The sequence below is a fragment of the Martes martes genome (genome assembly GCF_963455335.1).
Source record: "Martes martes genome assembly, chromosome: 6".
In the NCBI taxonomy this organism is placed as follows: domain Eukaryota; kingdom Metazoa; phylum Chordata; class Mammalia; order Carnivora; family Mustelidae; genus Martes; species Martes martes.
In genome coordinates this window covers 21,551,864-21,564,998 of record NC_137893.1, presented here as the reverse complement: position 1 = coordinate 21,564,998, position 13,135 = coordinate 21,551,864, and the positions used below count along the sequence as shown (strand labels likewise).

Below are 13,135 nucleotides of genomic sequence, written 5' to 3'. Positions count from 1 at the left end.
GAATCCATTTTCTTATCTTTTCCAGCTACTAGAATTCCTTGGTGTGAGGTCCCAGTGTAACATCTTCAAATCTCTCTCTCTCACCTGCTTCTGTCATCACATCTCTGATTCTTACACTCCTGTGTCCTTCAGGGTCATGGGATTCAGCCCCCCACTGGACTCCATGCTTGGCAAGGAGTCTGCTTGTCCTGTTGGTGCTCCTCCCCCTACCACTCTCTCTCAGTCTCTCTAAAATAAATAAATTAAATAGATAGATACATAGATAAATAAAATCTTTTAAAAATTTAAAAATAAAGTATTTTAAAAGCCCACAAAAGACAAAAATAATGGAAGACAAAAATACCAACAAAGAACAAGGGCAACAAATAGAAAACTAATATATATGATAGATATAAATCCTACTATATCAGCAATAATTTTGAATTGCAGTGCTCTAAATGCACTAACTAAAACAGAGATTATTAGAGTAGATCAAGAGACAAGACCCAACTAAATATTGTCAACATGAAACCTACACTATATACAAAGACACAAAGATTTAAAACAATGGAGAACAATATCATTCTAACACTAATCCAAACAAAGTAGGAGTAGCTGTATTAATTCAGACAGAGCCAACTTCAGATCAAGGAAAGTTACCAGGGATAAAGAGGGGCATTACGTATTGATAAGGTGGTCAATTCTCCAAGAAGACATAACAATCATTAACGTGTGTGTCTAACAATAAGAGTGTCAAAATACATGAGGCAAGGGGCGCCTGGGTGGTTCAGTGGGTTAAGCCTCTGCCTTCAGCTCAGCTCATGATCTCAGGGTCCTGGGATCGAGCCCCACATCAGGCTTTCTGCTCAGCAGGGAGCCTGCTTCCTCCCTTCTGTCTCTGCCTGCCTCTGCCTACTTGTGATCTCTGTCAGTCAAATAAATAAATAAAATATTAAAAAAAATACATGAGGCAAAAACTGATAGAACTTCAAGGAGATACAGATGAGTCCACTAATAGTTGGAGATTTCAGCAACTCTATCAGAAATGGGCAGATCAGGTAGGCCAGAAAATCAACAAGGACATGGTTGAACTCAGCAACTCTATCAGTCAACTGGACATATGGGACATCCATAGCCTACTTCATACAGCAATAGAATATACATTCTTCTTAAGCTCTCATAAACATTCATCAAAATAGATTTATATTTAGGGACAAAAAAGACCTTATCAAATTTAAGAGAATAGAAATAATACAATGTCTACTCTCAAACCACAATGAAACTAAACTAGAAATCAGTAACAGAGCTGGAAAATTCCAAAATATTCTGAGATTAATCAACACACTTCTAAGTAACAGTGCAAGAACTCTCAAAAGAAATTTTTTTTAAAAAAGATTTTATTTATTTATTTGTCAGAGAGAGAGAGAGCACGAGCGAGCATAGGCAGACAGAGTGGCAGAGGGAGAAGCAGGCTCCCTGCGGGGCAAGGAGCCCGATGTGGGACTCGATCCCAGGACGCTGGGATCATGACCTGAGCCGAAGGCAGCTGCTTAACCAACTGAGCCACCCAGGTGTCCCGTCTCAAAAGAAATTTTAAAATATTTTGAACTAAATGAAAACACCACTTGTCAAAAGTTGTGGGATACAGTGAAAGCTACATTTAAAGGGAAATGTATAGCATGAAATGCATATATTAGAAAAGAAGAAAGATCTAAAATCAATCGTGTAAGCTTCCATGTTAGGAAATTAGAAAAAAAAGCTAATTAAATCCAAAGTAGGCAGAAGAAAGAAGTAATAAAAATTAGAAGTCAATGAAATTGGAAACAGGAAAACAATTGAGAAAAGAAAAGAAACCAAAAGCTGATTCTTTGAAAAAATCAATAAAATTGCTAAGACTCAAGCCTGGCTAACTAATTAAAAAGAGACAGATTTTTTTTTTTTAAAGATTTTATTTATTCATTTGTCAGAGAGAGTGAGCACAGGCAGACAGAGAGGCAGGCAGAGGCAGAGGGAGAAGCAGGCTCCCCGCCGAGCAAGGAGCCCGATGTGGGACTCGATCCCAAGACCCTGGGATCATGACCTGAGCCCAAGGCAGCCGCTTAACCAACTGAGCCACCCAGGCGTCCAAGAGACAGATTTTTAATATCAGAAATGAAAGAGGAGAACTTCCTCAACTTGATAGAGACTATTTACAAAAAACCTCATATTAATAATTAACATCATATTAATGGTAAGAAACTTGAAGCTTTCCTGTTGAGATCAGGAAAAAGGCAAGAATGTCCCCTCTCACCACTGCTTTTTTAACATTGCACTGAAAAGTCCTAGTTAATGCAATCCAACAAGAGAGGGAACTAAAAGCATACAGATTGGGGAGGAAATAAAATAGTTTGCTCCAGATGACATGATCATCTATGTAGAAATGTGAAAGCATTTACCAAAAAACCCCCAAAACAAAACCAAAAACTCCTGGAACTAATTAGCAATTGTAGCAGAGAGGCAGGATAGAAGTTAAATACACACAAGGCAATTGCATTCCTATATACCAGCAATGAACAAAGGGAATTGGAAATTTAAAACATAACTATTTATATTAGCACTACTATTTATATTAGCAAGATAAAAAAAATTAGGTATTAACAAAATACATGCAAGATCTATATGAGAAAAACAATAAAACTCTGATAAAAGAAATGAAAGAATTAAATGGAAAGATACTCCATACTCATGGATAGGAAGACTTAATTTTTTTTCCTAAATTTTTTTCTAAATTTTTTTTCCTAATTTCCTAATTTTAAAATTTAAATTTAATTTCTTTTTAGTGTAACTGAATTCATTGTTTAGGCACCACACCCAGTGCTCCATGCAATACGTGCCCTCCTTAATACCCACCACCAGGCTCCCCCATCCTCCCACCCCCCACCCCTTCAAAACCCTCAGATTGTTTTTCAGAGTCCGTAGTCTCTCATGGTTCATCTCCCCCTCCGATTTCCCTCAACTCCCTTCTCCTCTCCATCTCGCCATGTCCTCCGTGTTATTTGATATGCCTCACAAACAAGTGAAACCATATGATAATTGACTCTCTCTGCTTGACTTATTTCACTCAGCATAATCTCTTCCAGTCCCATCCATGTTGATACAAAAGTTGGGTATTCATCCTTTCTGATGGAGGCATAATACTCCATAGTGTATATGGGCCACATCTTCCTTATCCATTCATCCGTTGAAGGGCATCTCGGTTCTTTCCACAGTTTGACGACCGTGGCCATTGCTGCTATGAACATTGGGGTACAGATGGCCCTTCTTTTCACTACATCTGTATATTTTGGGGAAATACCCAGTAGTGCAATTGCAGGGTCATAGGGAAGCTCTATTTTTAATTTCTTAAGGAATCTCCACACTGTTCTCCAAATTGGCTGCACCAACTTGCATTCCCACCAACAGTGTAAGAGGGTTCCCCTTTCTCCATATCCTCTCCAACACACGTTGTTTCCTGTCTTGCTAATTTTGGCCATTCTAACTGGTATAAGGTGGTATCTCAATGTGGTTCTGATTTGAATCTCCCTGATGGCTAGTGATGATGAACATTTTTTCATGTGTCTGATAGCCATTTGTATGTCTTCATTGGAGAAGTGTCTGTTCATGTCTTCTGCCCATTTTTTGACATGATTATCTGTTTTGTGTGTGAGAAGTTCTTTATAGATCCTGGATATCAGCCTCAATATTGTCTGGATGTCAGTTCTTCCGAGATTGCTCTATAGATTCAGTGCAATCCCCGTCAAAATCCTAGCGAGTTATTTTGTGGATATTGGCAAACTGCTCCCCCCCCCTTTTTAAAAGATTTTATTTATTTGACAGAGAGAGAGCATAAGCAAGGGGAGCAGCAGGCAAAGGGAGAGAGAGAAGCAGTCTCCCCACTGAGCAGGGAGCCTGACATGGGGCTTGATCCCAGGACTCTGGGGCTGTGGGTGACCTGAGCCGAAGGCAGACTGAGCCACCCGAGCACCCCTGGCAAACTGATTCTCAAGTTTATATAGAGAGTCTCCTGGTGGCAGGGTCTGTGGAAGCAGGGGTAGGTGCCATGTTCGGCCAGGAAGGTGGCAAGAAGTAGCCTGTGAAACAACCCAAGAAGCAAGCCAAGCAAATGGATGAGCAAAATTGGGCATTTAAGCAGAAACAGAAAGAGGAGCAGAACCCTGAGGAGCTAAAAGTGAAGGCTGTCGGGGACAGCCCCTCTGGCCACAGGTGGAATTAAGAAATCTGACAAAAGTAAGGTGTTTCTTGTGCCTGAGGCAATGGTGATCCTTAATTCCATTCCTGTTTAAACATCTGGATTCCTTGTTATACTATCTGTTGCCACCTATACTAGAATGAAGTGTTGTCTTAGATCCTATTGTACATTTAATAATAAACTTCCATTAAAAAAATCAGTCATTAAAAAAAGTAAAAGTTTATATGGAGAAGAAAAGACCCAGAATAGCCCACACAATACTGGAAAACAAAGTAGGAGGGCTGAAACTACCCAGCTTCAAGACTTGGTATGAAGCTACGGTAATAGAGACAGTGAGAACTGGCGAAAGAATAGACAGGACAGAATACAGAGCCCAGAAATAAACCTACATAAATATAGTCAGCTGATTTTAGTGTTTTTTTTTTATTTTAGTTTTTTAAAAGGTTTTATTTATTTATTTGAGAGAGAGGGAGAGGGCATGAGTGGGGGGAGGGGCAGAAGGAGAAGGAGAAGCAGACTCCCTGCTAAGCACGGAGCCCAACTCAGGTGCTTGATCCCAGGATCCTGAGATCATGACCTGAGCTGAAGGCAGATGCTTAACTGACTGAGCCACCCGGGTGCCCCTAGTCAACTGATTTTAGACCAAGGAGCAAAGGCAATGCAATGGAGCAAAGATAATCTTTTCAACAAATGACATTGGAACAACTGGATATCTATATACAAAAGAATGAAGTTGGGTCCCCTGTCCTTTTTTTTTTTTTTTTAAGATTTTATTTATTTATTTGACAGAGAGAGACACACACACACACACACAGAGGGAACAGAAGGAGGGGAAGTGGGAGAGGGAGAAGCAGGCTTTCTGCCAAGCAGGGAGCTCGATATGGGGCTCAATCCCAGGAGGCTGGGATCATGACCCGAACCGAAGGCAGACGCTTAACGACTGAGCCACCCAGGCACCCCCACCGTTTTTTTTTTTTTAAGATTTTATTTATTTGGCAGAGAGAGCAAGAGAGCACAAGAATGGGGAGCAGTAAAGGGAGAAGCAGGCTCTCAACTGAGCAGGGAGCCTGATGCAGGACTTGATCCTGGGGCCCTGGGACCATAACCTGAGCTGAAAGTAGATGTCCTAATGACTGAGCCACCCAGGCACCCGGATCCCCTGTCTTAAACAATATATGAAGATTAATTCAAAATGGCCCAGGGGCCTAAATGTAGGAGCTGAAGTTATAAAACTCTTTGAAGAACATAGGGTGCTGGTCTGGCCTGGCTTGAGGGAAGTCGTCAGCCAGGCATGATGGCAGAGGCTGGGCCACAGGTGCCAATGCCCCCAAGATACCTCAGACAGCTCTAGAAGAGCTTGGGACTTCTTACCACCAAGTTCATGTCACTTTTGCAGGAGGCCATGCTTGAACTCAAACAGGTAACTACAGCCTATCTGTGTGCCAGGTGTATGACATTACCAATGTGCTGGAAGATATGTGGCTGATGCAGAAAATCCTAAGAACATCATCTAGTGGCAGTGTGTGGGGCCTGGCCATACCCTGGAAATTACGTAAAAGCATAAAAGCTGATTGAGCTCAAGACAGATATCAGGGAGGGGGAGTCTGGGTGGCTCAGTGGGTTGAGCCTCTGCCTTCAGCTGAGGTTCAGGGCCCCAAGATCAAGTGCTGCATCAGGCTCCCTGCTCAGTGGAGAGCCTGCTTCCCCTTCTCTGTCTGCCTGCCTCTCTGCCTACTTGTGATCTCTGTCAAATAAATAAATAAATAAAATCTAAAAAAAAAAAAAAGATATCAGGGACCTGCAGTAGCAGGAGCACTGGACAAGCACAGGATGGGTACAGCAGAGCAACTGGAGGGTCACAGAGGACAGTGCAGAACAGCAGCTTGACCTATGTCACTCATGAGAACATCTGCAGATGCTTTGCTGAGACATCCTCCTTTCAGGCAGTAACACCTTGAGGTACCCACCCCAGAGGGTCTCAGTGGGCAGAAGGACCAGATTCAGGTACCATATTTCAAGTATGAGAAGCATCTGAAAAACGTGAGTGACCCCACTGAGGTGCTGCTGCTGAACAAGGAGGCAGTGGAGCTCACTGCCCATGGTGGTGCCAGTGCTGCCACCTGGAGATCTGTTCCTGACCCCTCTTGCTGTCTCTACCCCTCCACCTCTGTCCAAGCCTGCCCTGAACTAGCACCAAGATGCCTCACATCCAAACAGCACTCGGGTGGCCACTCTCACCCCTGTTCCTGGCAGCACTGAAGCCTAGTGGGTGGCTGGACCAACAGCTCAGATCGCAATGAGTGGTGGCCCTGGAACTGGTATCAAGGACAATGGTGAACTCAGTTCCCTCCCACTTGGCTGTACAGCACTAGCCACTAGTCACTGAAGTCCTCTGCCCTGCTGGACAGTAACAGCAGCAGCAGCAACAGCAATAGCTCACCTGGACCCAACCCTTCTACTTCCTTTGAATCCATCAAGGCAGACCCTACAGGAGTTCTGGAACTTCCTGAGGAGCTGTCAGAAATCTTCAGTCCCACATGAGAATGCATGAGCTTCAGAGCTGCTGAAGGAGCTGATATCCTCAGAAGTGTTTGCACACCTCCTCCACCTTTCTTCACCCCCTGGGGACCACAGTTGTATCTATAATCTGGACAAGAATAAAGGTGTTTGTGATGGGACTGTTCTCAACATTTGACCGACAAAGACGTGCCCTACGTGGCTGACACAGAGACTGTCTGACCTGGGGGCTGCCTGGAGTCCTCCTCCAACCCTACTTCTTCATAGCTTGAGAGCCAAAGATTCCCGGCTTCCCCATCCTTCCCCCAGCGCAGAGTTCTGGCCACAGTTCCCATTCCTGCACCAGCATCTGTACTGTGCTAGGAGACCAGAGAATGGAGGCTCAGCCCTTCCTTCCATGGAGCCAAAATATTTACCTCTTTTTCTCTGGAGACTTTTTGCTCTCTCCCAGCCCTCCCAGAACCCAGGCTCGACTGCCACTCAGTGGCACAGAACCATTGACCCACCATCTTGTCCAGCCCCACTGCTCTGTTCCTGTCAGATCCTCCCAGGCTTAGGAGGGAATCCAGCGGGTGGACCTGGATATTTGCTGCACCACCTTTAGCCTTCACTCCTCCCCATCCTCTGATTTTACAGCTCCTCCTAGACCTTTTCAAATGCCCTTTTCTGCTGGGTGCTTAGCCTTGAGAACCTATGGGTGCTGGTGGGCGCTACCAGGAAGGAACAGAGAGGTCTTTAACAGGAATCTGGGTAAGTGCCTGAGGATTGGCTCAACCTCGCCCTGCTGCATAGCTCTCCCTCTTTTCATTCATTTACCCTCATTTAGAGCCATTTGCAGGGACTTAGGAAGATTTGCAGTAATGAATGGATTCCTATATAAAATTATTTTTATACTTTTTTCAGCAAAAGAAAATTGGAACCTTCATACAATGTCCAAGTGAATAAAGACCAGGTCTAAGAAAAAGAAGAAAAAGACCAAAAAAGAAAAGAAGGAAGGAGAAAGAAAGAAAGAAAATAAAGGTGTAAATCTTTATCATCTTGGATTAGGAAATGGATTTTTAGATATGACAGAATACAAAGCAACTAAAGAAAAAAATAGATAAACTGGACTTCATCAAAATTGAAAGCTTTTTTGCTTCAAAGGACACTATCTAGGGGTGCTTGGGTGGCTCAGTGGGTTAAAGCCTCTGTCTTCAGCTCAGGTCATGATCCCAGGGTCCTGGGATCGAGCCCTGAGTTGGGCTCTCTGCTCTGCAGAGAGCCTGCTTCCCTTCCTCTCTCTCTCTGCCTACCTCTCTGCCTACTTGTGATTTCTGTCTGTCAAATAAATAAATAAAATCTTTAAAAAAAAAAAGGACACTATCTAGAAAATGAGAAGACACTCAGTGTGAGAAAATATTTGCAAATTGTATAACAGAAAAGGGTCTCATGTCTAGAATGTGTAAAGAACTTACGTATAATCCACAATAAAAAGACAACACAATTTTAAAATTGAGCAAGTAATTTTAATAAACATTTTCCTAATGAAGGTATGCATATAAATGGCCAATGAGCCCATGAGAAGATTTCAACATTGTTTGCCCTCAGGGAAATACAAATGAAAACCACTTCACACCCAGGATGGTTTAATAAAAGAGGATGGACAAAATTAAGCAAATTTTGCTAAAGAGTGGAGAAATTGGAACTTGTTGATAGAAAAGTGCTGCCCTGGAAAGATGTCTGTGTCCTAAACTTAGGGATCTGTGAATATGTTACCTTACCTGGCCAAAGGGATTTTGCTCTAGGATTAAGTTAAGGATCTTGTAATGGGGGGTGATTGTGGATTATCCTGGTGGGCCACCTGTATTTACAAGGCTCTTTTTTTTAAAATTAAAGATTTTATTTATTTATTTGACAGACAGATCACAAGTAGGCAGAGAAGCAGGCAGAGAGAGAAGGAAGCAGGCTCCCTGCTGAGCAGAGAGCCCCATGCGGCCCGATCCCAGGACCCTGAGAATATGACCTGAGCCGAAGGCAGAGGCTTTAACCCACTGAGCCACCCAGGCGTCCCTACAAGGCTCTTATAAGAAGGATTCAGGAGCATCAGAATCAGAAAGATGTGACAATGGGAACAGAAGTTCAAGCGATGCCTTTTTAAGATGGAGGAATACCAAGGAATGCAGACAGCTTCTAGAAATTGGAAAAGGCAAAGAAACAGTTTCTCCCCTGGAGCTTCCAGGGGGAATGCAGCCCTACTGACATCTTTATTTTATTTTACTTATTTGGAAAACAGAAAAAAAAAAAAAACTTGTTTTAATTTTCCTTTTAAGAAACTACAACTGTGCAGTCACTCTGCATATAATTTGTAATGTTAAGAATAGGTAGGATTAACAAAAATTAAAAAAAAATGGGTGGGATTCACAAACTAAGAGATTAGAACCTGTAAATTTCTGTTACACAGGTGAAAATAGTATCAGTGAAAATAAAATTTTTCTTGCCCAATTTAATGCACAATGAACTCTAGTCATTAAAATATGATTATAGTATTCTGATCTAATGTCATTGAGATTCAGTACAGAAAGTTCAGGAAATATAATACATATACCATTTTAAGTGTTTTATTTTCATGGCTAACTTAAAACAACATAAATTTCCCACAAGGAAGGATTAGTCTATGTCACTGCTGTATATTTGCAAAACATTTCAACACTACAAACCCTAAAAATTTCAAACGGGGCATTGGAAATGTTTTATTTTCATGAAAAAAGAATCTGATAGGATCTGTAACTGTATATTAAGTAAATGATCCTTATTCTTCATACAGAAAGCATGCTACTGTGACATTTAGCAATTTGGGAGATTCCCAGAATAACATCTGGTCCCTGAATATCTTATTCCGGGTATACACACAGCCCTGTCCATCAAGCTGGTACAGGCGGTATTACCTAGAGCGTTAACTTCCGGCCAACCAACAAGGCAAAAATCTGTAACCAAGACAACGCGGCCATGGCGAGGCGCCGCCAACATGGCGGTCCCAGGAAGTGGCGTCAAGCGCAAGTTCCAGTTCCGCCTGTCCTAGAGCGCTGGCCTATCTCGCGAGATCGGGCGGCACACGTGCGTTCCTCGGGTTCTCTTTGCGGTAGCCATGGACGCTTTGGATCGAGTTGTGTAAGTGCGCTGGGTCCTCTCTTTGGGGGACGTTGGAGAGTGGGACTCCTGTGGTGCGGAGGAGTGAAAAAGTCTCCGCTCCGCCTGGTTTCCCCTCATTCTTCCCACCCTGTAAGTGGGGCCTGCGGTGGGTCAATGTATCCACTAGCCTGGGTCTCCCTCTGTTGGTGCCGCTCGGCGGGAGACGAAGAGCCAGGAAGTCCACTTGTGGGAGTTGCCAGGTGGTAGCTCGGAGATGTTGGTCCCTTTTAGTTTGGCCAGTTAGAGACGCCCTGGGCTTTCCAAGAAGTGTGAGGGAATGAGCGGTCACCAGCACAAGGCCTCGGAATCTGACAGGTGTAGATGGCAATCTGGGCGCGTTCGCAACGCTTTGTGACTTTGGGCCATATAACCCCCCTAAACTTCTGTTTACTTTGTAAATAGCGTTCGTAATAATCGTACTTTATAGAATTGTGAGGATTATCTGCGAGAATGTATGTAAAGCCTTTGCTACAGCACGTAGAAATGTACTTAGCTTTTTTCTTTCTCTTGAGGTGATGTTTTAAATGCGTTCAGAAAATATTTATTGATCTCCTAAATAGTCCTGCTGTTATTTCTTGAGATTTGTCCGGGTTAACAGTCAATCAGAATGAAAAGTTCTTCTTTTAGTCATTAATTCGGATATTTTTGCGCATCTGCTATATATTCCTCCAGGTATGGGAACTGCAAAGATGAGTAAGACGATGATCTGATTGGGGGACAAACATAAAAGATGTTACTTATATTAGTTGCGGGCTAGTGAGAAGTGACAAACCACATGGAATATAAAGCATAGAGCACTTTTTTTTTTTTAGTATAGACATACTAAATATTTCTTCATTTGAATTAACTGTGTACCTTTATTGAATAATAAATGATGGGAAGCTTTATATTGCTTGACATTTTATCTGGAGGAGAATTTTTAAACTCTGCATGATAAGTTGAGTATGTGTATATTCTCTTTTTCTTTTCCTGCCCCATGTGTCCATAGGACTGAAAGGAGGATGGAAGGTCATAATTACTTAAGAGAGGAGGAATTCTTGCAGTAGGTGGCAGAGAACAGTTGGAAAAGGAAGATACAGTGGAAGCAGAAGTGAAACCCTTTTTCTGAACAGAAATGTACAAAAACATTCTGCTCCTGCTGTCACATCATAAAATCAGAATAATAAATTTGTTTTCCCTTCATATTTTGCAGACTGATTGGTCTAGATGAGTTTTTAAATTAGCTCATTTTGAGGATTGGCCTACTTGTAAGTTGTGTGACCTTGGCCACATTACCTTCCTGGCCTCAAAAATGAAGATAATAGTTTTACCGGTGTTTTGGGATTTTGGTGAAGATAAGCCTTAATAGAGTGACTCTGTAAAATTGTCAGTCATTTTTATCTCCCGTTGGTGGCAATAGTATCTGACTTTCTCAGCTGTGATGTTGGAGTGGGATAGCGTATATGTCCTGGTGGGCATTGCGGTCTTAAACCTGGATGAAAGATAAGGCAGTTAATAATTATCTCTTTGTGTTTAGTAACTGTCCACAGATTGATCACTAGTTGATGTGCAATTCTTTGTGTTAAGGTAAGAGTACTGTTTGCTTTAGACTGAAGGAAAAATAATGGAGTAAAAATAGCAACAATATTCATTGAGTTTTTTTTTTTAATAAAGGTTTAGAAAAAAGCAGTAATAAAAGAATGCTGAGGATATTAAAAAAATGAAAGCCTCTTAAAAAAATCAAAAGCCGGGACGCCTGGGTGGCTCAGTGGGTTAAAGCCTCTGCCTTCGGCTCAGGTCATGGTCTCAGGGTCCTGGGATCGAGTCCCGCATCGGGCTCTCTGCTCGGCAGGGAGCCTGCTTCCCACCCCCACAACCCCCACCTCTGCCTGCCTCTCTGCCTACTTGTGATCTCTGTCAAATAAATAAATAAAAAATCTTAAAAAAAAAATCAAAAGCTAATAAAATTAACTTACTTCATAGTGATAACTGAATACCTTTTATTATTATCTTCCTAAAAAGTGAGATTTTGGTTAATGGTGGAATCCTAACTGATAAATGTTATGTAATAACTTGGTTTTTAAGAATTTGCACGTTTGCCAAGTCATGGTTTCGTACTATGAGGAAGACTTTTTAAGTTGTTATGAATTTTGATTTTCTGAACAGAAAGCCCAAAACGAAAAGAGCCAAGAGATTCCTTGAGAAGAGAGAACCGAAACTCAGTGAAAATATTAAAAATGCTATGCTGATTAAAGGGGGAAATGCAAATTCCATGGTGACACAAGTACTTAAAGATGTGGTATGTATATGTATATACCCTTATTTTTTAATTTTTTAAAAAAATTTTGTTTTTAAGTAGTCTCTACACCCACTGTGGAGTTCGAGCTTACAACCCTGAGATCTTAAGTTGCATGCTGTACCAACTGAGCCAGCGAGGCACCCCTGCACACTTATTTTTCAAATGGAATTGAAATTATTTTAGGACATTTTCTGCATGCTTGTTTAGGCTGCTGGAGAAATACATGGATAAGTTTGCCTTGCCTTAAGAACTGTTAGCTTTAGAGAAAGGCTCAGGTTGGAGGTTATTTGCCTTGGCAAGCCACTAACCACTGGTTTTCCTTAAAGCAGCTACTGTAGTTCCCTTAGTAAATTTCAGCTGGTTTCAATTACTAGAATTTGGTTTACTCGCATTTAAGGAACATAGTTTGTAAAGTGAAATAACTGCATATTACTGTCAATTCCTTCAGCAATACCAAGTACTATGCTAGGTGCTGAGGGTTAATAGTTACATAAGACACATCTATCCCTTCAGGGAGCTTAAAGAGAGAGAGACCGGCAAGTAAGGCTTTATAGCATTGTGAATTAAGTGCTGTGCTGGAGGCATGGAGAGGGTAGGCTGGGAGGCAGAGCTAAAATCCCATAAGGGTAGCCATGCACAGAGTGGGCTTCCCAGAGGAGACACTTACACTTCATTTTGAAGGAGTCACAGCAAGTAGGAGGAGAGGAGGAAGAGGAGACAGTCCTCCACAAGGCTGACGAAAATACTTCTGCAAAAGGGAATGTGAAGGAGTGTGTTGCATTTGGGGAACTGTAAATAATTGTGGATGGCTAAAGGGGAAATGGGTTCGATGGAGCTAGAAGAACAGACAGAGATCAGATAGTAACATGGAGGTTGAGCTTTGTTCGGAAAGCTCTAAGGAACCATCGAAAGATTGGAGGTGACAGACATGATCAGCTCCTTTAATCAGTTTGACCAGAGAAAAT

At 42.1% G+C, this 13,135-nt stretch overlaps 1 protein-coding gene and 1 pseudogene across 4 annotated transcripts in view; both read left to right on the top strand.

Moving 5' to 3' along the window:
- Positions 1 to 4,057: 4,057 nt before the first annotated feature.
- LOC308344286 (transcription factor E2F4-like) lies at positions 4,058 to 9,782 on the top strand (annotated as a pseudogene). Its single transcript has 3 exons — positions 4,058 to 4,245; positions 6,037 to 6,870; positions 9,616 to 9,782. The product of its transcript is annotated as a transcription factor E2F4-like (transcript).
- Positions 9,783 to 9,801: 19 nt separating this feature from the next.
- RPF2 (ribosome production factor 2 homolog) overlaps positions 9,802 to 13,135 on the top strand; it is a gene marked incomplete at its 5' end in the record, with an annotated part of 43,970 nt that continues 40,636 nt past the window's right edge. Inside the window, 3 exons of one of the 3 annotated variants that reach the window (XM_080806929.1) lie at positions 9,838 to 9,871; positions 11,409 to 11,458; positions 12,038 to 12,170. In XM_080806929.1, coding sequence (XP_080663055.1) covers positions 12,114 to 12,170 — 57 coding nt within the window. Of the gene's footprint in view, positions 9,872 to 10,169; positions 10,208 to 11,408; positions 11,459 to 12,037; positions 12,171 to 13,135 lie in introns of those variants that run through there. The other 2 variants (XM_080806928.1, XM_080806927.1) reach the window with 2 other exon arrangements.